This window comes from Tubulanus polymorphus, chromosome 7, assembly GCF_964204645.1.
Source record: "Tubulanus polymorphus chromosome 7, tnTubPoly1.2, whole genome shotgun sequence".
Taxonomy (NCBI): domain Eukaryota; kingdom Metazoa; phylum Nemertea; class Palaeonemertea; order Tubulaniformes; family Tubulanidae; genus Tubulanus; species Tubulanus polymorphus.
Window position 1 is genome coordinate 8,260,485 of NC_134031.1, and position 24,598 is coordinate 8,285,082.

The following is a 24,598-nucleotide window of genomic DNA, read 5'->3' on the forward strand; positions in this document are numbered from 1 at the left end:
GCAACAGTACAGAACTGAACAAATACAAAAACCAATGAATTCGAAACTCATCCCCTAAAAAAAAACATGGCATTAGCTACAAATTTGTGATTGAATTCGGTAACATAGTATGCATATGCACCAATAGAAATGGAAATACTATACAGATGCATGTAGATGTGTAAAACAAAATCAGGGCAATACATCAAAGCATGATTAAAACTTCCCAACGACTTGAGATTCTGTATATGAGCAGAAAATAAAGGTCCAATGGCCCTGTGGCTCACCATCAAATCATTGAGTGTATATTGTCAAAAATCTAACTATAAATTGATTTGGATTGCAATCGAATGTAGAAAAGATTAGTGAATTAAAACCATCAACTGACGATATGCTGAAAAAACTCTTCAAACAACAATCTTTTATTCATCATCTAATCGCTTCATTAGTGCCCTTATTACACGATTAATACATACAAGATATTATTACTCGCAATTTCTAGATTTTATTATCCTTGAATTGAATTAAAATACGCGCGCACGTCTCCTTGTCTCATCTGTGTTTGTTTTTTTAATAGCACGTGTGTGATAACCGTACTATACTGTACGTTCCATAGTAAAATAGCGATATATAAGGGTCTATGGGTGTAGACAAGCTCCCACCTCTAAATCAGTGTTGAAAAAACTGACTTTTGATGAATAGCTGAGAGTATTCCACTGCCCGCTATTGTCTACAGACTATTTAGTCCATTATTAATTTATCACCGCACACAATTCTACCTAAGAACGTACTAAAATTGATGAGAGTAGAGCAGTAACACGGTTCACAACTAGGGGTCCAGGGACACCACGCCCACTTGGAAAGTGGTTTCAAATACTCAATCTAACAATTCTAATATTCAACGCCCCCTGGTGACCATATACAAAAACCAATGACCTCGAAACTGACCACAATCATAGACCTTGTCATGAGCTACAACTTTGCAATCGATTGTGGTAACAAAATATGCATAGGTACGAATATGATACCGAAATACTAAGTTATTGTATTAATCAATGCCCCCTGGTGGCCATATTAAAAAACCAATGACCTTGAAACTCACCACAATCATAGACCATGTCATGAGCTACAACTTTGCTATCGATTGTGGTATCAAAATATGCTTAGGTATCAATATAATGTGGAAAAACCTTTTTCCACCTACGAATGAGTACTGATGATACCAAGAGGCCGCCAATTGCCTGATAATTGGCTGATCAAAAATACCTGTCTCAGGAATTGAAGATCCCTTTGCATAGAATAGCCACCACAAATTTCAATGTAAAATGGAAAACCAGCCACAGGAACCTACAGGACTCAGAATTCAGGCCAAAATTGACATTTTTGGGCACAAAAAAGGTCACAGGACGTCCAAATGACCCAATTTTTCTTACGCTGATGGGCCCTTGGGGGATATAAATACCTAAGAAAGATCAAGATAATTGATCAAAGCGTCTTCAAAATTTCCCTTGAAAACTTGAAATATGTGTAAAAAGTGCTGATTTTGGCGAGCAACAATGGCTGCCAATTGGCCATCTTGAATCTGACAGGGCCAGTTTTTGGGCTGAAGATGTGTCTAGGGTAGATACATGTGTAACCCAAATATAAAGACATGACATTGAAGCGTCTTCAAAACTTCCCAAAAATAACTGGATTCCGTCTACGGACGAACAGACAGACGGACGAAAAGGGAACGCAATAGCCCGCTTAGTGGGCTAAAAAGCCGACGCGACGGCTGCAGTTAAACTTGACAGGTTAGCAGGTCTTTAAGGCATTGACAAGACAAATCTAAGCCAAAACTCCATTGGTGTTGTCATACTTGCTAGTTTGGATACTGAATTGAATAGCCTACTCGTTATATTCGTAAAACCGAACAAATTATAAGCGAACATAAGATACCTAGATCTGCACACAACAGCAGTAATTCTATATCCTATAAATCTATATCTATATTCAATAATATACAAATGTATTTCTAAGTAAAGTATGTAGGTGGTGTAAAACCCAATCAAAAAGAATTTTATTCGGGGGGCAATTGTCCGGGGAGCAATTGTCCTAGAATCTGTAAACCCAATCAGCATGAAATTTTTTTCGGCTCGAGAACTCATTAAGCCAAACTATGACACCAAAAATCAACACTATTGGTTCAATAGCCAATGTTTGTGCCTCGTTGACACACCGGTACTCTATTCATTTTCAATGAAAACTGCTTCATCAGACCGTTTGCAAAGGCAAACCTACGGTTCGCCAAAAATGAGCGTAATTACCAGCTTGGGCTGCAGCTTTAGCCGGCTTAATATTGATTACACCAAAAATTCATTCAGGAGATTTGCATTAGGTTCTTACCTGGTTGGATAGGGTGTTTACGCTTTGTAAGTTTGTTTCTTGGTTTAGGTTTAGGCTTATCACTTGGTTGCACTTTTTCATGTTCCTCATCATCCTGCTCCTGCTCCTCTTCCTCATCATCATCTTCGTCACCTACAAATAAGTATGAACATTGTTGTACTTAATTTTCATGAACCTTAAAACATACTTGCAGATACGTTTACAGCAGTCCAAAAACATAAGTCACCTTTCTCTAACTCAGCCATAATATCCTTTGCCATGTGTGACGAACCAGCCATTGTTGACAGATGACCACTAGATTGCTTAGTAATTTTCAATTTTTCCTTAGGTCTGACCGGATCTTGTTCTGGCTTCGCTGGTCCAAGTTCTTTCATTACAAGTTTCTGACCTTCCCTCCAGGCGGAAGTAGAAATATAATCTGCAAAGCAATGAGTTCATGCGGTGCTAAAACCTTATAACATAATCAAACCCCCTGTTTAGCTCCCGGCAGGTGTGATGGGTTCATAAGGGACACCAAATCAAAAACAAATCAAACAAAATCTACCCGTCGAATAAATAACAGGGTCAATCCATACTATTTATAAAAAGAAACCTTATAGCATCTGCTTTAAGGGTAAAGACAGACTAGAAAACATGTGATTAATTACCTTTGCGTTGATACTTGGTAGGTTTTTTGGAAGCAATTACACGAGCATTCTTAGGTTTCGATTGCTCAACATCAATTTCAGTTTTCTTTAACTTTGACGGAGCTACAAATAGTGATCACATATAACACTTAAAAGTTTCTAGGTCTAGCCTTTTTAAAATGAGACCAAATAGATGTTTCAATATTCAAAATAATCCCAGTATGTACCTTTTTTGGTTTTCTTTGTTGTCTCTTCAGCAGATGGATGTTTTGGTTTGTTAACTTTACGGGAATGTTTATCAGTGATCTTTCCATGAGTTCCACGGTACCGAGTTTCCACTCCGCTGAAACCTGAAATTGTATTAAATGGTTTGGGATACATTCAATTTCTTTTGAGGAGATTAGACTAAATATGATTAGACTAAACATTGAATAGGGTTTTCTTCAATGGATGAGCCTTGGTTCAGTGAATCTACAACATTGAAATGCGTAATCGGATACTTTCCACTATTTCTCATAATCATTCAGGGTTAGAATTCTGAAAATATTACCTTTGTAAGTTGGTGCAGGAGGACCCGATGCCAGTTTACGCGTCATCTGCAGTGGAAATGCAGTTGAAGAACTTTCCCATTTCAATCGTGGTTGAAATAATACTGGGTCATTTTCATCGTGGTACTCTTTTGGCGGAAACAACTGCAGATGGTGGTGCTGTTCCTCATTATCAAAGACTGAAAATCAAAATGACCAGTGAGAAGGGTTAATTGATTGGAAACAATTGTTATTAGAAGTTCCTTACAGAAAATTGATTGAATTGTTATGATCTAGTCAACAAGTCATTAGACAAGTCATCTTCAAGTCATTAGGAATATTAAGTATCTTATGTTCCTATCACATTGTTTTAGTGTATTAGTGCATCTGGCAAAATTAATTTTGCTCAAGGATTAGTTATTTGTAGACAATAGTGTATGCATTTTGTAATCCCATCTTTTTAAAATGAACACTATATCACGACTAAGATTTATCAGATGCATGATAACCCACAAGAAAAGCTCTGATAGCATCTTAAAGCAAATATCCATTAATGTTGACTGTTTGACTGTTGAAGCAGAAGTTAACAATTAAGTATAGAATATGGGCACATACCTCTAGGTGATGTACTCTTAGATCTCTGCTTTTCAGCAAAATCATTAATCCTAGTGAGAGAATCTAAGAAAAAAAGGTACAGATAAAGTAGAAATAAAGTAAAGGATGTTCAGAGGATGGTTAGAGAATTTTTGATTCAAATATTTGCTTGCAGTTCAGAGGATGGTTAGAGAATTTTTGATTCAAATATTTGCTTGCAGAGGTGGTTATAGTCTACACATTTAATATCATCTTTGATTTAAATGATTTAGATGTAAACCAAAAATAAATTTTTTCTAAATGGGAGGGATAAACATTGTGTGCGAAGATATCACTAAAAAAATTTCAACAATGTCTTTTAGATTTTGGCATTTCGAAATAACAATTACAAATGCGAATTTTGGCGTTTATTTTGTATGCCTAATTAAATTTATTTCATAATTCTTATCTTATTTTTGATCAATTCTAATAATCATTTTTGAAAGGATTTGCACTACGTCATCAATATATTGGGTGGGAGAATTGTTGCCTGTCAAATCAATTAAATTATCGATACATTCAAACTAAAATAACTTTATTGATCCTTGAAATCATATAATTTATATCAAATTACTCATTGTCAAAAATATATAGCAATATATTTGTTTTTTTTCAAAGCGTCAACAATGTAAGTTTTCTTGTCTACTATGCCAAAGGCCGAGGGTATCAGATGACCTAGAAATCGCTGTATTTAATGCCTGGGCATTCTCTGTTATCTATCTAATTCAAATGTAGCAACCACCCAAAAAAATATTTACAATTTTTGAATAGTCTTTAGATTCGTTCATACATTGGGCGATCTTTACTCATCAAGTCTTATCATGGATATTGTGATTCTCAACTGATTCAACAGGTTTTCATGCAGTTTGCAGTTCTCTATACACACCCATGAAGCATGCATGATATTGTACATTTTAATCCAAGGAATTTCCTGATATCTTACTCACTAGAAAGCAATTGTGCTATAAAATTATATCATTCAATGCATTTTATACAAGAACTCAATAAGTTATAGAAAGTGTACTCGTCTGCAATAATGGGTCACACAGTGGGTGTAATACTAGTTACCTAATATGATAATCTTACACACGTAGAAATATCATAATATATGATTCTTGCCTTTTACTACTAATTAGGTTTACCATCTTAAGATTGTTTATTAACTAGGGATCCAGGGACATATCCACTTGGGAAGTTGCTTGAACTGCTCAACAATATGTCAATTTCAATATTCGATGCCCCTTGGTGAACAAAGAGTGAAATCAATGATGTTGATACTTACTTCAAACATAGAACATGTCATGCGCTACAACTGCAATGGACTATGGAAAAAAAAATGCCTAAGTAGCAATATAATATGGAAATATTAAGTTATTCTGGTACCCCCTGGTGACCATATACAAAAAACAATGACCTTGAAACTCACCACACTTATAGAACATGGCAAGAGCTACAACTTTGCAATTGACTGTGGTTGATCTGTAAAAAGTGCGGGCTAATTCTTGATTTTAATTGGGCCAGTTTTTGGGCTGAAGATTTGTCTAGGGTAGATATAAGAGTCCCAAATGGCCTAAAAAAAAGCTGCCAACATAATATCAGTAACTACCAACCAAAGTTAAATCTATTCTTACTATTTGATAGGTTTTATTTTGCAATTAATCATCAATCACTTACAGTTCGGTGACGTGAGTGACTAATGGATACAAGGTACGTACATACACTATACATACCAGAATCTCTTCCAAGATCTTTCATGCTATGGGTCAATCTTCGACCAGGTTGAAGAAGCTTGTCCGCATCGATATGCTGAAAACCAGCCAAACTGTTGGATGTGTAAAAATCTCTATGTGGATATGATGAATAATCACTACTAGGCTTCACTGGTAAACCATCATTTAGATAAGTTATTTGCATATCACGTGTGACAGAATATTCTGTTTTATTCCCGGTGTTATCAGAAAGTCCTGTCACCACATCCGAATGTAAACTAGTATCATCAGAGATTGGGTTGCCATGAAATAACGAATCGCTATAATTCCTGGAATATGCTGACGATTTCAGAGATAGCTTTGCACCAGTAGCTGTTGCACTTTCATTATCATTGGTGTCATCTTCATCATTATCATTGCCCTCTTCAAATGTGACATGCTTTGCGGGTGAGAAAGAACGACGTGAATTCAGTGCTGACAGTGGATTACGAGCACGGTGATTCGGCACCAAGTCTTCAGAGTATTTATCATCTGTATAAGAAATTTTGAACAAATTCAATGCAACCGTAGTTCATTACAGTGAGATTGTAGAGTACGCAATACTTCAAATTCATTAATTCACCCAAGTTCAACCCCTCGTCATTGTTTCGGATTGGTACCGGAATTAACCACCTGGGGCCAGTTTTATGGACTGGTTTTCAAACAATATCAGAAGGATTATAGAAATTCTTTGTTAACCGCATCCTCCCTGCGTTGAATTTAGACCAGTCTATGTAACTGCCCTCTGAAATATTGCTAAAGCTTCGACCCCGGTGAATCTCATTAGAGAATCATTCATTCACATAATTTGGAACAAAGATAGATTTATTGAATTCATTTGCCAATCAAATGATCACAAGAATCAATTTCAGTGAGTATTTTTTCCAGTTCATTGTGCAGGACAGGAAGAATTGATCATTTTGCAATGATTTCAAACATGCTTGATTCATGGGAATACATGGGAATTTGACATGGCAAGTTAAGTGTGCCTGTCTATCAGTTGTACTCACCTAACCTACTGACTTTTCGACGTACATCCGGTTGTACCTAACAATCAAATTAAACACAATCGATATTAAACAATTCAAAATGACAAGTAGGCAATTTTTCATCCACTAAGGAATACCATACTCTCCCGATCAAACGCACATCTGTATTTTCCTTGGGGGGTGGGTGTTTACTCAAAATTTATTCATGTAAACGCACCCTCGGAACTCGGGTAAACACCCAATCTATTTCAATGTTAAAAACAGTTTAATTTATCGGGTTGGCTGATATGTACACCATGTGGAGCTCACGATGTGTGTTGTAACCAGAATTCAATTCAATCGGGCTCGAGTCCCACCCTATTCGATTTTAAAATGTTATTATTTAAATTAGGACTCAAACCACGCACTGTATGTGCACACTTGCAGATTTGGTAACGACATGTATCCATTCTCCACATCTGTCAAAATGAATGAAGAAAAGCAATGAGAAATTGAATTTCTTTTGTCATATTATATCACTTTAAATCAGGGGTGGGCAGTGTTTGAGGCGTTTGGATTGAGAGTTCTTTCATTTCTTTTAAAAAGTCCGATCGGTGCGTTTGACCGGGAGAATACGGTAGATGATTTTCTGCATTTTGTGGCCAGGGCTACAAGATTACCATTTGAGTTACTCAGTCAGCTCATCATTACAAGTGTCTAGTGAAGGGCTGCATAACGTAACTGAAACCACTACTTTACCTGTACAGTTAAGGAACTAGAGCAATGTTCTTTCTAAAGCGTTGTACCCACATCAGACCCTAAATGTCTTCTAACCCACTATTTTTGCTTAGTCAAAATCTTCTTAAGTTTTATGAAAAGTGGTTGAACAGAAATTCCTGTGAGTTAATTTAAGGGGCTTTCATTTTATTTAAGAAGCACCTCGCACAAGCCTCAAGAAAATCAGTCCATTACAACAAGCTAAGGATAAATTGATAAAATGCATCAGCAGCATTTAAATATGATCCACAAAATGAAATACCAAACATTAGTACCAGCAATATAAATGCTCTAATTTTTTATATTCCCATAGCCTCCCTTTTCTCGTTCCACTTGCTGAATTGCAATGGCATTCTTTGATTCAAATCCTGAAATCTAAGGATCTTTCATCGTGTTATGTTGGACAGACTGAAGAAAGGCAAATAGTTTCTATTGATTGGCAGTTTGAATCGGCAGTTTCAGTATTGGTTTAGTAATTGCGATGACTTTTAAAAATTGAAAGATATATACATTTTGTATAGTACATGGGAAATAGAACTCATTTAATTCAGATGACGAGGGACTACCCAGATTTGAAAACTCCGATTGAAAAACAAGGGACGAATAACAATACATTCTTAGCCTGACTGGCAAAAAAACTTAATAAATTCTAACAATACCTCAGTAAATCCTGGCGCACACGCAGAAGATGGTAGATCCGATATATCAGGTTCATCATCAACATAGCTGTCTAAACGGTGTTCAATTCGCCTTAACTGTGAAAAATAAATGTAATCAATGAATAAAAGGCTGAAAAAGATACCTTGTTTCTCATGCCGGCTAGGTCATTAAAATCAGTGAAAAAATAAGGTCAAATCAATAAGCAAAGAAAATAAAATCTGGACCATGACATTTCCTCTCTTTTATCAAAAAATAACATACAGCAAGGCGCATGTAAAATATATTTAAAATATATTTATTAATGTTGTATGTATCTTATAACGGATATTTCAATGTAGCTGTTCTATTTTGATGTATGTAGCTGGTCTAACTGCAAGTTCTGACAACAACTTTTTACAATAAGCATATAGCGGTATCTTAAAAATTATTTGTTGAGATGTTTGAAATTTCTTCAACTCTCTACGTGCTGTTTTGAAATGAAGCACTTCTATCCCCATGTAAAGCTAAGCTCAGGTCGACTTGCGACCTGATGATGTCGTCATAAGAACAGTGGTAATGCGCATGTGACCGCTGGTTGCCAATTCATGTTGCAACGACATAAGAGCACTCGGATCCACTACGACTCGATCATTGTAGAGTCTTAAGGTCATGTAACGCATGACTCGTCACTGATTGGCTATGACGATTTCATCGGGTCAAAGAAATAGAACTTATTCTATCCTCACAATTCGGCCTACGATTGGTCTGCGATCAATTCGTCACGGTCGTCAGCACACTCATGTCGAAAAGGTTCCTGGCGAAAAAATCGCAGATCTTTCCGAGATGATCAGGTCATAGGTCGACCTGAGCTTAGCCTAAATCATCAAAAATGAATAACCCCATTGTCTAAATAAATTCATACTCACAGCAGATTTAGCCTTCCCCATCGAGTCCCAGGCATCGGCCAAATCTGAAAAATAGTAGGCCTACCTATAACATACTCATACAGAAAATGGATATACAAAAAAATTATATTGACAGTTCTATCTCGAATTACATAGAATAACTAATGTTAACCTTTAGCATATTCATAATAGGCGAAATGGGAAGGGTACTTCAAATATTTGATTTCCACACACAAATGATGTTTTCTAAATAATAATTCAAGGAGAGTTTCCTATTTTTGAAAATAAGTGCCATGGCATTTTATGGTATTGTACATATCATTTCTCTATGCACACCGTATCTTCACAATACTAGGTAAATTGTTTTACACTAGAAATATGGCTATGCCATAAAGAGCATAGTTAACTCTTAGGTCCACCCCGAGCAGCAATCAACAAAAAAATCGAAAAACCAATTTTTTTAAACCTCCATAAACAACAAACTTTTCATACAATCTTCTCATGTTATATACCACTATAAGACCAGTGCCTAGATTTTTGGGGGTACAAGCAGACGACGATCTCCACTGAAAAATATACAATCAATCGCCAATAGTGCTGGTATCATTCGCTGATTATCATTCTTTTTGCCAAAACATGCATTGAATCATCCTCCTTCGGCAGGGATTCGAACCTGATGGCATCGCTACATTCAGCCACAGAACAAAACCCTGCCACAATAAACCGGGTGCGCAGGTACATGCCCAGGTTTACCGCACGAAAACCTGCAGCACCAATCAGATTGCTCGTATAGGCTAATCACCGATGTAAATTTCAGGGAAGAACTGTAAATGGGAAAACCCAGGCTAAAATAAAATTGGATATTTGATTGGCTGATAATGACATCATTGAAGCTGCACATTCGGTCTAGTGTGGTCGGGTTTTGTACTGTGACGAGTCTCGATGTCATCAGATTCAAATCCCTGCCGGGGAGGATGGCATTCATTAAAAAATGTATCACAATGGTTTTTCCTACAATATCGTAAGGGAGAGTAAAATTACCCCACAGATTTAAATATTTACATTTTAGCTTAACTTAGCCTCTAATATTCTGATTTCCATGATCAAACTCATATATGCAACATTATAGTAATGCACCTCTCTATCAAATGCAATTGAGTTATCAACATCCGGGAAGGAAAAACTGAAGCAAAGTGGTCACTATAGGGCACCAATATCTTGATGCAGGGCCTTAAAATGAAAGAATGAATATAAATCAGCCATTAATTTACTGAACTCAAAACGTACACTGTAAATATCTGGGCCGGTCATGTCATCCTCAATGTCAGATGAAACGAAAGGTTCTTCTCTATGGCAAGCTGGAGAGCGGTGACTGTTCTACTGACAGACCCTGTCTGAGATACAAGGACATGCTCAAGCAAAATTATCGCATATACGGATTTGATCCAAGGTGGGAGGTCCACACCCAAGACCTGACTACCTGGCACCAACTATGTAGGAATGACGCCCTGAACTTTTTGAGCTAAGCAGAATTTTTGGTCTTGAACAAAAGTGAACAGCTAGAGAGCTCAGTGCCTCTGTCCCCTGGCAGATGGTGCAAGTTTCCTCAGCTGTGTGTGTAGAAAATTCTGTAGGTCTAAAATTGGCCTCTTTTCCCATAGCAAAACTCATGCATGACACTTGTTGAATATAGTCGATTACTCATACATAGCAAGCGATGTGACTGTGAGACTACATTAACATATGCAACAACGAATGAAGCCACTTCCTCATGAATTAGGTTTAGAATAGTCTACTATGAGCTGCATAACCCTATAAATGTTGACTTAAAATTAAAAAATCGACGCTTTATTTCTGAATCACTGACTTCCTATAGCCTATATTAGCCACATCCCAGCCTGAATTGAGTTTCAAAACCACCGAAATATTATTTCTTCATTAAGTCAATTTTGTGCAATTGTATTTACCTTCTTTATTATCAGGGATAGCATCATCTGTAGATTGAGGTAAATGAGAAAACTCGTCATTTTTAGGTTCTGACATATTGTACACTTCCTATTTTATGATCGAAATAATAACTCGATGCTTTAATCCAATCAAGGTTAACATATGAAAGTAATCATTCCACATTAAGAGTGATATTGTCACTGGTAGTAGGTAGGTTTTAAATCGTCCGATTCCGCGAGGGTATATAAATATATACATATATAATACCTTTCACTAAGAAAATCACGCCGGTGAAGCTTAAGAAGTCAAACTTGATATCAAATGTTTTTTTTGTCAAGATCTTATTTCTACTGTAACAAAGTCATTTCACTTAGCCACAAGTTTCACAATACAGTCACACATTCTTACAATTAGATTATTGAAATACTCAAAATATTCGTTTCTTTATGCATGTGATAAGTTATGACCATTGCTTGAAAATAACAATCTTCTACCCCTTGATCAGAGTTTAACTGCTTTTATTAGACAAATGGCTTTGTATTTGCAGTAAATGTTTGAAAGTTTATACAAAGCTCAAATTTTATTTACAAAAGACCGGTTGGCACATCACACATTCAATATAAATTTCATTCTACTTCCAATCAATAAATATATAGTACCAATACTTAACAATCTTAGCAGTGTGGTTGATGATTTTTTCTAAATCATTCAAAAAGTTTGTTTTGACCCAAAACGAGAAAAACAATAAATCATAGAAGCCATACATAGAATGACACGAATCAATGATTACGTATGAAAGAAAAGTAACATAACCTTACAAGACGGAGCGAAGAGGAATGGTTTACAAAAATATGCATAGATTCCAAACCCTTTCTTGACTGTCTTTTCTAGGTGACTGGGGCCATATCGAGGTGCTTTACGCGGACCAATTTTTTCTTAAGGCCAAAAAATGATACCTTGTTTCTCATTCGCCGGCCAGGTCAGATAAATTAACAGTAAAAATCGTAAATAGAATAAAATAAAATGCTACTAGCAGGGCCTAATACCTTCTTTTTATGATGAAAATAAAAACGGCCGGGCGGGCCAACACAAGTAGTTTATAGAGTAACAATTTGACTAGTGTAAAATCAGATGCCGAATAGTGTGAGGTCGGGACTCGAATCTACAACAACACTCCTAGTCTAGTATCTAGTTGTTGGTCCGTAACATCGACTGGTACTCAGGCTAGTCCATTCCATGTGCATCATTTCGACAAAGTCGAAATGATTGCGTGTACTGTTAGCAAAGGGGGCAAACGAACAATTATAACTTGAATTCTTGTTTCTAACCTAGGGGACCAGGGACACCATGCCCACTTGGGAAGTAGTTTCAGAAGCTCAACAATCTAACAATTTCAATATTCAACGCCCCATCCAATCCTTGAAAAAATCCAATGACCTTGAAACTCACCACAATCATAGAAAATGTCAGCAGTTACAATTTTGTAATTGATTGTGGTAACAAAATATCCCTAGGTACCAACATAATAAGGAAATACTAAGTTTTCTACTATTCAACGCCCCTTAGTGGCCATCTTGAATAATTAATGTCCTTGAAACTCACCACAATCATAGACCATGTCATGAGCTACAACTTTCCACTTGATTGTGATAAAAAAATATGCATAGGTACGAATATAATATAGAAATACTAAGTTTATGTATTGTTCAACACCCCCGGGTGGCCATATACAAAAACCAATGACAAAATCTCACCACGATCATAGACCATGTCATGAGCTACAACTTTCCAATTATGTGGTAACAAAATTTGCTTAAGTATCAATTTAATGTGGAAAAACTTTTTTCCACCTACGAATGAGTACTGATGACACCAAGATGGCTGCCAATTGCCTGATCAAATATACCTGTCTCAGGTATAAATGATCCTTTTCCAAAGAATACCCATCCAAAATTGGATGAAAAATGGCAAACCATTAGGAAGCAACAGGACTCAGAATTCAGGCCAAAATTTTGACATTTTGGAAAACAAAACTAGGGGTCCAGGCACACCATGCCCACTTGGGAAATGGTTTCAAATGCTCAACAATCTAACAATTTCAATATTCAACGCCCCCTGGTGACCATTTACAAAAACCAACGACCTTGAAACTCACCAAAATCATAGAACATGTCAGCAGCTACGACTTTGTAATTGATTGTGATAACAAAATATGCCTCGTTACCAATTTAATATGAAAATACTAAGTCATTCTACTATTCAACGCCCCCTGGTGACCATATTCAAAACCCAATGACCTCGAAACTCACCACAATCATAGAACATGTCATGAACTACAACTTTGCAATTGATCATGGTAACAAAATATGCCTAGGTACCAATATAAAAAGGAAATACTAAGTTATTCTACTATTCAACGCCCCCTGGTGACCATATAGAAAAACTAATGTCCTTAGAACTCACAACAATCATAGATGATGTCATGAGCTACAACTTTCCAATTGATTGTGGTTACAAAATATGCATAGGTACGAATATAATAAAGAAATGCTAAGATATTGTATTATTCAACGCCCCCTGATGGCCATATACGAAATCCAATTACCTTGAAACTCACCACAATCATAGAACACGTTATGAGCTACAACTTTCTAATTGATTGTGGTAGCAAAATACGCTTAGGTATCAATATAATGTGGAAAAACTTTTTCCCACTTACGAATGAGTACTGGTGACACCAAGATGGCCGCCAATTGCGTCATAATTGGCTGATGAAAAATACCTGTCTGAGGTATAAAACATCCCTTTCCAAAGAATACCCATCGCAAATTGCAATGAGAAATGGTAAACCAGTAGGAAGCTACAGGACTCAGAATTCGGGCAAAAATTAACATTTTTGGGCACTAAAAAGGTCATAGGACGGCCATCTTGAGTCCGACCGACCCAATTTTTGTTTCGTTGATGGGCCCTGGGAGGATTCATATATATCCGAAAGATCAAGTTAATTGATCGAAGCGTCTTCAAAATACCCTCAAAAAGTTCAAAAATGTGTAAAAAGTGCTGATTTTGGCGAACAACAATGGCTGCCAGTCAGCCATCTTGATTCTGACAGGGCCAGTTTTTGGGCTGAAGATGTGTCTAGGGTAGATACACGTGTAACCCAAATATCAAGATGTTACCTTGAAGCGTCTTCAAAACTTCCCAAAATAACTGGATTCCGTCTACGGACGGACGAACGGACGGACAGACGACGGACGAAAAGTGAACGCAATAGCCCGCTGGGACTAAAGTCCCAAGTGGGCTAAAAAGCTCACAGGACAGCAATCTTGAGTCGACCCAATTTTCTCATGCTGATGGGCCCTTGGGGGGATACAAATACATACGAATGCTCAAGGTAATTGATAAAAGCGTCTTCAAAATTTCCCTCGAAAACTTTGAATATGTGTAAAAAGTGCTGATTTTGGCGAACAACAATGGCTGTCAGCCGGCCATCTTGAATCTGACAGGGCCAGTTTTTGGGCTGAAGATGTGTCTAGGGTAGATACATGTATAAACCAATTATCAAGACATTACCATGAAGCGTCTTCAAAAGTTGACCTTGAAACTCACCACAATCATAGAACACGTTATGAGCGACAAGTTTCTAATTGATTGTGGTAACAAAATACGCTTAGGTAACAATATAATGTGGAAAAACTTTTTCCCACCTACATTGGGTACTGATGACACCGAGATGGCCGCCAATTGCGTCATAATTGGCTGATCAAAAATACCTGTCACAGGTATAAAACATCCCTTTCCAAAGAATACCCATCACAAATTGCAATGAGATATGGCAAACCAGTAGGGAGCTACAGATCTCAGAATTCGGGCCAAAATTGACATTTTTGGGCACTAAAAAGGTCATAGGACGGTCATCTTGATTCCGATCGACCCAGTTTTTGTTGTGCTGATGAGCCCTTGGGGAATTCGAATAAACGCATAAGATCAAGGTAATTGATCAAAGCGTCTTCAAAATTTTCCTCAAAAAGTTCAATGTGTAAAAAGTGTTGATTTTGGCGAAAAACAATGGCTGCCAGTCGGCCATCTTGATTCTGACAGGGCCAGTTTTTGGGCTGAAGATGTGTCTAGGGTAGATACATGTGTAACTTAAATATCAAGACATTACATTGAAGCGTCTTCAAAACTTCCCAAAATAACTGGATTCCGTTATTCCGGACGGATGAAAAGTGAACGCAATAGCCCGCTGGGACCAAAGTCCCAAGTGGGCTAAAAACTAAGAGATATCATCATCAAATTTGTTTATTTTGCACATCTGGTCTTCTTAAAGTGATAAAATCTTTAGCAATCACCAGAGCAGAGGGGGTATTTTGAATAAAATATGCCCTTTCATGCGTGTTCAGCCCTCATTTCAATTGATGACGTCACTAACACACTGCATGGAATGACTGATGATAGTTTGTTTTAGTAGTAAAGGCATTAAACTAACTGGTGTTGTGCGATGAATTCACCATCTATCGTTAAAGTTAAGAAACAAGTCAACCGTACCAGTACGGTTTTGACAGGCAAGTGATGGGAGATATCGAACGTACCAGTACATTTTTGGCAGGAAATAAGATAATTAGTATTTTCATGTGATTGAATTATAACTTCCCATTCTCATGGGGTTTCTTTGATATTTACTAAAGCTTATTCTATAGAACGCTTAGTAGCCACGGGAGAGAAGCCACGGTAGTTAGGAATGATCCATGGTTTGGCAGCTAAACTAGACAGAGTCTCTTGCTTATTGTTTCCATTCTGGCTATTTAGAAGAATATTTGAATAGTTGACGTCCCTCCAAAATTGGGAAAACAGGAAAATAGGAATGATCCAACATCTGGCAATCAAACTAAACCTACAGGCCATTTAGAATGCTATTTGACAAACAGTGAGAACTTCTGAAAACCATATCCTGTACTTTTTATTGTTTTTATTTCAAAAATAATAAAAGGCCGGCCTGGTGGAAATATATCAAATTTTATACGTTTCGATGGAAAAAACAAAAATAAAATGCTGCCCGCCGGGTCACTTTTGGGCATACAGTTTTCCTTCATAAATGAGAAACAAGGTATCATATTTTTTGGCCTAATTCATAAATTTTTTACTTCGATGAAATTAAAAAATCCTGAACCAAAATACTGTTTTTTTAGTTAGGATCTGCGAAGATCCGTGAGTTTACTGGAAAATGCAATAATGCCCGGAGCAACCACATATGACAGGAAAGGGTTTACAATATTTCAATAGTAACGCCCCAGATTAACATACAGACACACTAGTGACCTTGATTGAAATTAATCAGAATGATAGAAAATGGGCTTCAACCTAGAAATTGAACATGGTAACAAAATATATGTAGGTTATAATGTAAATTGCAATCTATTTCCTAAGGGTTTTTCATGGTGCACTTCAACTAAAACAAGAGGCCCACATTCCTTCATCCATGATGCAGTAGCAGTGAAGTTATTCAGTTGTTATGAAATGGGGGTTTTACAGTATAGTTTCAACGTCAAAATGTATATCTTATGATTATCAGTAAAATAACATTTGTAATAGATACTCTATTGATTTAGTAATAACATACTTTGGAGAAAGATAATGAACATCACCATAGTTTTCCTCAAAAAGCGTTTTCCACCTACAAATGAGTACTGATGACACTAAGATGAACTCTTTTCATAGAAGCCACACAAATTTCCATGAAAAATGGCAAATAGGAATTAAGAAGCAACAGGTCTCAGAATTCAGGCAAAAATTGACATTTTTGGGCAAAAAAAAACAAGGTGGCCATCAGCAGTCTGATTGACCCAATTTTTCTCATGCTGATGGGCCCTTCGGGGGATACAAATATATGTAAAAGATCAGGATAATTTATCGAAGAGTCTTCAAATTTCCCTCTAAAACTTCAAAAATGTGTAAAAAGTGTTAATTTTGGCGATAACAATAGCTGCCAGTCGGCCATTTTGAATCTGATCAGGCCAATTTTCAGGTAGAATATTATCTTTGGTAGCTACATGTATAAACCAATATGAAGCCAATCCATAGAAGCATCTTCAAAACTCCCCAAGATAGCTGGTTTCTGTCTACGGACAGATGTCGGACGAAAAGTGAACGCAATAGCCCTCTGGATTAAAAACCGCAGTCATCAAAATTTCTAAAATAGATTACAGCCAGGGAAACATAAATCTATCATGAACATAGGCACTCTGATTGGGCCTGTTCTAAATTTGGCTAGTTCCAGGTACAGACCCATTTAGAAGGGTCCCAACAAGTGACAGTGTGAACGCAGCTCAAGTGAAACTACGATCGGTTTTCTTAACACTTTTCGGTTCTGATCATTTTTCAAATGTAGTATGTTAATAGCTACTACGATGAACGAAGAAAAAAACATGTAAATAGTAAATAGTAGAATATACTTACAACCGAGTGTGTTACGATCATCTGACCTCATAAGATGGTGATACCCTAAACGTGACATCTCTACAACAGTTCACTCTAAAAATATCATGATTAAATGATGATTAACAATTGCAGTTCACACTTCACCATTTAGCTAGTATTCATTCAACACAAGTGATTCAACAAATTTACCTCACAACCAGTTTGTTTCCAAGGGTTTGATCAAAAGTATACTTGAACATTCAAAGTTATAAAGTTATGCAAGTAGATCGACTACGTGTATGACTAGCCAAAGGTTTAATTTGAATCCTTGAAGATTCAGTTTAAAATTACATTACATTTACATTCGCAATTTAATTCAATTAGGTTTACAGGTGTTACAGGAGGCCCTTGATCTTATGATCCATCTCCCCATCCACCCTTGATGTTATGATGGAACTCATGATGAAACCTTCTCTTAATCCACTGGAGCTATTAAATGCAGTGGTCTCTTTACGGTGCTCAATTAATTCAGAGGACGGGAAGATAGCTTTAAACAAAATAATGCGCTGTCAGTAAAATGTCCACTTCCTTATTCTACAGACAGACCCAGGGCACCTGGAAGACATTCCTTTCAAGATAAATCCCTTTCAATAAATCAACATCCCCTGGGTCCAGTTCCACAGTTCTGAGTTAAGATTTGACCCTGGGTTAAAACATTGAAAATGAACTAACTTTAACTGAGAGTTAACTCACAACTGTGGAACTGGTTCCTGGTGAACAAACCAATGACCTTGAAACCCACGACAATCATAGAATATAGCTGCCAAGCAGAGATGACGGGTTTTCTGCAAAGCCATTCAGAAAGATGGGAATTGTAGTAAATTGAAATATTGATACATAGAATAAAATGCATTGACAGATTCGAACCTAATATGCTACCACTGTGTAAACGTAAAATATGATCAGCTTTGAAACCGAACATACGCGGACGTACAATCAACAAATATTAATTTATTTGACCAGGCATTTATTTTGGCATTCAAACATCATGATACTGTATTATCACCATGCTTAAAAATGGATCTGTCCTATTAAGATCTCATCTTAAGCACCTGCTGAGTCGATAGATTGAGTGAATTTACAGATAAGAACGTATTATGATTTAGAATAGATTTAAGAAGTTCATGTTTTTATTGAAATATTTGAATAAATACATATATTGTAGTGTAGATTCAATCAATAAATTATGAATTGATCTGGTCTGGGTTTCCGGCTGATGTTGATTTTGGCTTTTATGGATTACAAATTCTATAGTGATAAACAATTGATACCTGCAACATGTGTGTAAATCAAACCTATTCCACTAGTTGCGTGTGTTTCCTAATAAACGGGAAAGTCACTCTTGATCTGAGTTATTAGAAAAATAATGTTCATTTAGTTATAGAAATTCATTGCCTTTTTGGAAATTCTGTAATAATATTTGTTCTGTCCTAATTTTTATTACTGTATGAACCAATGATATGCTTTGTAAATATGATGTAATAAAATAAATTTGAATTTGAATTAAATTTGAACATGAGAATCAAGCATAACTTGTGTTTTTTCAACTTGTCTTTTGTTCCAGAGTTTCAATTACAATCAAATCCAAATTGGCTAAAAAGTACATAGGACTAAATGAAATGAACCGTTAGTTACTGCAAACCTATTCCAGTGTTATGTCGATCGTGTTGAATCACTTTCCTTGGGTTGAAAGAATCAGATCTTCTATGGTGCAACATCGGTCGAAGAGAGATATCTTGGTGTTGACTGTCCTTGACCATCTAACTGCATGCGTTTGACATTGGAATCAGCCATTATACCCATTTGAACTGCAAAATATTCATACAACATGAAAACCTACAGTACATGTATAAAGTAATCAAACTTTCACCGATGTTGGATATTTGAATGAACGTTGGGCTTATTTCAGTATTCTAAAGCAGGAAATAATAAGCTCAATCAATAGGCCCTATTCCCATTGGAACAATCGTATAATGCGTACGCTGTACTGTACACTTATCAGTCAAGAATGGAGAAATCGGTATACCAAACCTACGAACAGCAAAATGTACAGGCCTACAATGATTTCTGGTATACAAGCCGTGACCACATTGACTATTAATGTCAGCAGGTCAGAGAAGGCCTGGCCAAATTTAATCACATGGCTCAAATCAATTAGCCTTTTCTGGTGTAAATACTTCACTGTATTGTGGGATCATTCATTTATTACGTACGCATAAGGGGAGGGGGGAGGTGTCAGGGCAATTACGTACTGTAATGCTTAATGTACATGAAAAAATGGCAGATTTTGCGTACAGAGGGAGAGGGGGTTGAAAAATTCAAATTTTATGCGTACGTAGTAAATGAATGATCCCTGTTTTAAAAATAGGCCTATCGAGTGAATTAGTACATAGACTGAATTAGACTTTAGGCTAGTCCTGGCCAAATCCTATCCATGTTATAATTGCACCAGTTATAGTAACATCACTGTAGAGCCGACGAGAGGGAAAAAGTTGTGTTTGTAGTACATAGGCATGGTAGGCTTGTCGTACTCACTTAATACCCGGTACTTAAAAGGCTGTTGTTACCTGTACGTGACTGTACGGTGATTTCTACAGGTTAGCCGTATGTGAGTATGTTGACGCTCAGACTTGCAATATTGGGATTCGAAACCAAACGAAAAAAAAATCCAGTTGTAGTCCAGTGATTTACCCACTGTGCCACAGAACGTAACTGCAGGGTGGATGAAATTTGATTTACAAATAGCCTAGCCTCACCTAACCCAAACTCTATTCTTTCACGCATGCACGTTTGCAGATTATAGGAACTCACGGCCTTTTTAGGGAACTCACGTACGGTTAACCTGTGGATATCACCGTACAGTCACTAGCACGTACGGGTAACAACTTCGTACTTAAAAAATGGTATTGGCTACTAGGAACTCACGTACGGTTAACCTGTGGAGATCACCATACAGTCACGTACCAGTAACAACTACGTACTTACTGGTATTGGCTACTATATAATAGGCCTATAGACAAATAAATACCCGTACTGCGGTAGGCTTTCTTAGCTTCCACACTTCACAACCGAACCAACTGACCAACCAGTATATTTATTCCCAGTACGCACCAACCGGCACAGGCCTAACACTGTTTGTCAACTGTGTGTACCGTAGTAGGCTATCGATAATCACCTGATACTTTTCTGTCGTTTGTTTTCTCTCTGAGACGAACGTAATTCTAGCAGCCCTCCGCAACTCAACGACCTTGATTTAAACTTGATCAATTCAAAATCTGTTTATTGACGCTTTTGGTTACATGAACTGATCAGCAATATACTTAAATGAAATAACCGGAATAACAAGAAATAAAAAATATTAAAGAGGTAACAAACAAATGCCCGTAAACCTGTCAGACACACGAACGCCGGACTCGTAAACTCTTGGACTCGGACCCGCTGAGCAATAAATTCATAATATTGACTTTGAAATTGATTGTGGAGAAGAGAGGGAATAATTCGATAGCTCTTCCTCATAAAGAAGAGAGAAATTTCGGAAAGAAAACACAACATGGCTACTAATTGAACGGAGCCAAATTTCCGATGTTTTCGGCTCGACAGTGCCTTTATAACGTGGATTTATCAAAATTCTCATGCAGTATCTGGAGATTGAAGTGAGCTGAAGGATATCATACGGATTGTATCGGCGACAGCGGTCAGGTAAGGAAGCCTTTACACTTTTAACAAAAACTGTGTGGAAAAGGGAAAAAAAAATAATAATAATCACGCGAAAACGAAGGACGAATGTCAAGGACTACAATTTTGCAATTCAGTGAAGGCTTTTTGCAATCTTTCAAAGCAGGGGACCATCCATTTAGTACGTATGCACGATAGGGGAGAGGGGGTCTGTGAAAATGCATACAAATGCGTAAAGGGGAGGGAGGGGGGTACGTGCCTCTGCATACGGTACGCACCTAATAATCATTTTTGCTCTTTATTTCAAGTTAAAAACTAGAAAGCAATGTTCTAAGAGGATGTCGTACGTACATAAAAAGGTAATTCTGTCATTTTCTCGGGAGTACGTTGTTATGTATATCCAAGTACGTCTATTTACGACGGGAGATTTTCAAAATTTTATTTTGTTCAAGATCACATCCTTTAGGTATCTCATCATTCACACCTTAAATCACTGAATGCCTTTTAAAAGCAGATAAATTACAGCGACAATAAAACTCATAGAAAGTGAAGAAAATGGTTGTATCTTAGCATACTCAAACTTTAATGAAAATCTCTTCTAAAATATTACAATATCTTTTCTCTGTTAGTTTAGAAGTTTCTGAGTTGAAGAAGAGTTTTTAGCAATCCCTCAATTCATTGCAAAATGGATATAAAAACGTTGGTTTATCAACTGAGTCTCAATTATTCAGACTCAGTTTCACTGGTCGTATCAATACCAAATTGAGATATGTGCTAAAAAGTTTATCCCAAAAAAACCCATGTCAGACATAGACTGTAACAAATGCTCTCTTTGCAACTCTTTATTCTGTAATTTCGTTAATAATCAGCTGATCTACCTTTATTGTGCATTAATTTGTTCAGTAAGGATTTTGCATCCAGAAATAAACTCTAGTTTATATATATGTATATATAAACTTTAAGCCATTAATTGTGGACTGAAGTGAATAGAAAGCATATCTTTGAAGTGTTACTTTTTTCAACCGTGTTTTGGCCCTAGTCATCCCTAACGTTGGTATAAGCCCATCTGATTATAAAAAGCTTACCACCAATGATTAGGTAACTAACTAACGGCTTTAAAGTGCCGTTCAGCAGGTAAGACCAGTACAAAAACTCTTTCTTTGTGCGTACTACCGCTGAGTGGAACCAGCTGTCGCCTCTGTCAGTGATCAGGTGATTCCTGCACCTTCCAACAAGGCATAGGAAGACACTTTTAACGTCCTCGCACGCCCTCTCTCACCCGTCGTTATACGCCTAATAAGGATACTCGCCGTATATAATCAAGATCAAGATCAAGAACTACCTTAGACTTAGTAGAAACTGGGGTTAGTCAGTAACCTGTCTGTGGTTTAGTTTCACGATCTGATATCTTCACAAACCACAGTCAGGAATGGGAAGGTCATTTTTGTATGCAATCTTCGTCAGCCAATTTGACTGACGAGTAATTTGCCTGGCATTTCATTGTCTCTTAAGATATCCGTCTAATTTTTGTTGTAATCGACGCACAACAGATTCGTAGTTTGTCTGATACCTAACACCTCACCTGACGATCTTAATCCATGTGCAAATCGGCCGTAAAGTGAGAGTACATTTCCGTCGAGACAACAGCTGCCATTTTGAAAATTACTGGAGGTACTGGCACCTGTGGACTGAGGCCAGGACAACAGCACAAAATAACAAAGCGAAACGACGAAATTGAAAAAAAATTAATAGCGTATGAATAGCCTACGGAATTATTCGTACGGGTCCGTACAAGTAGCCACTTCGTTTTCAAAATGGCAGCTGTTGACTCGACGGAAATTTACTCTCACTTTACGGCCGATTTGCACATGGATTAAGATCGTCAGGTGAGGTGTTATAGGTATCAGACAAACTACGAATCTGTTGTGCGTCGATTACATCAAAAATTAGATGGATATCTTAAGAGACAATGAAATGCCAGGCAAATTACTCGTCAGTCAAATTGGCTGACGAAGATTGCATACAAAAATGACCTTCCCATTCCTGACTCCTCTGACTGTGTCAGTGTGTGGTTTGTGAAAATATCCGATGGCGATCTAGTTAGTTACCTAATCGTTGGTGGTAAGCTTTTTATAATCGGATGGGCTTATACCAACGTTAGGGATGACAAGGACCAAAACACGGTTGAAAAAAGTAACACTTCAAAAATATACTTTCTATTCACTTCAGTCCACAATTAATGGCTTAATTCACAAACTAACACAGGTACCTTTCGAAATAATCCAATTTTATGTACGTTTCGAGTGATTAATCAACATTATTTTGAGAAATTAATTAATTTCTCCACAAATTTCGCCATTGGCCGCCATTTCTCTGTATTGCACATGTGGCATGATAAGACAAGGGGACCTACAAGGATTTATATAAAACTTTCAAGACGAAACGACAATTTTTATTTTTGATGGTTTTCCAACTTTTATTTCAAGTCTTCGTGTTTTCCATGATAAATAATGAAATAATAAATTTCTGGTAAAAGAAAAATGTGAATAAGTGTTGATTTTTTAATTTTTTTAAATTTCGTCGTTTCGCTTTGTTAGTTTGTGCTGTTGTCCTGGCCTCAGTCCACAGGTGCCAGCACCTCCAGTAATTTTCAAAATGGCAGCTGTTGACTGGACGGAAATTTACTCTCACTTTACGGCCGATTTGCACATGGATTAAGATCGTCAGGTGAGGTGTTATAGGTATCAGACAAACTACGAATCTGTTGTGCGTCGATTACAACAAAAATGAGACAGATATCTTAAGAGACAATGAAATGCCAGGCAAATTACTCGTCAGTCAAATTGGCTGACGAAGATTTCATACAAAAATGACCTTCCCATTCCTGACTGTGGTTTGTGAAAATATCCGATCGTGAAACTAAACCACAGTCAGGTTACTGACTAATGGCGATCGTGAAACTAAACCACGGACAGACTACTGACTACTAGTAGGTGAACTCCAAAATTGATAGCTTAAAACTTACCAGCAAACTATATTCAAAACATCATTCGTCAAGAAAAGCGATAAAAATGCCTGGTTCTAACCGTCAACTGCTCGCTAACACTCCAACTTTTAAAACGATAAACAAAAACTTCAATAATCTCAAACAACGCCGTCTACAGGGCGGAAGAATGAAGTCGTAGGAGGGCAGCACGTGCTTATACTCTTTGTAATTATAGACTGATTAAAAAGAATTTTGAGTTTGGAAAATACCTTGTTTAATTCGTTACAATCACTATTTGCTACGATACCGTACCAATAATCTTTGTT

At 37.0% G+C, this 24,598-nt stretch overlaps 1 protein-coding gene across 1 annotated transcript in view; it reads right to left on the reverse strand.

Moving 5' to 3' along the window:
• Nucleotides 1-24,389, reverse strand: part of LOC141909133 (centrosome-associated protein 350-like) — a 63,443-nt gene extending 39,054 nt beyond the window's left edge. Inside the window, exons 1-12 of the mRNA XM_074799519.1 lie at nt 24,312-24,389; nt 17,591-17,665; nt 9,209-9,252; nt 8,303-8,398; nt 6,909-6,945; nt 5,881-6,390; nt 4,133-4,195; nt 3,541-3,717; nt 3,218-3,340; nt 3,012-3,113; nt 2,591-2,782; nt 2,365-2,496 (exon numbers count right to left, since the gene is read on the reverse strand). Of these exons, the coding sequence (XP_074655620.1) occupies nt 2,365-2,496; nt 2,591-2,782; nt 3,012-3,113; nt 3,218-3,340; nt 3,541-3,717; nt 4,133-4,195; nt 5,881-6,390; nt 6,909-6,945; nt 8,303-8,398; nt 9,209-9,252; nt 17,591-17,648 (1,534 nt within the window). The 5' untranslated portion in view covers nt 17,649-17,665; nt 24,312-24,389. The remainder of the gene's footprint in view (nt 1-2,364; nt 2,497-2,590; nt 2,783-3,011; nt 3,114-3,217; nt 3,341-3,540; nt 3,718-4,132; nt 4,196-5,880; nt 6,391-6,908; nt 6,946-8,302; nt 8,399-9,208; nt 9,253-17,590; nt 17,666-24,311) is intronic.
• Nucleotides 24,390-24,598: the final 209 nt, after the last annotated feature.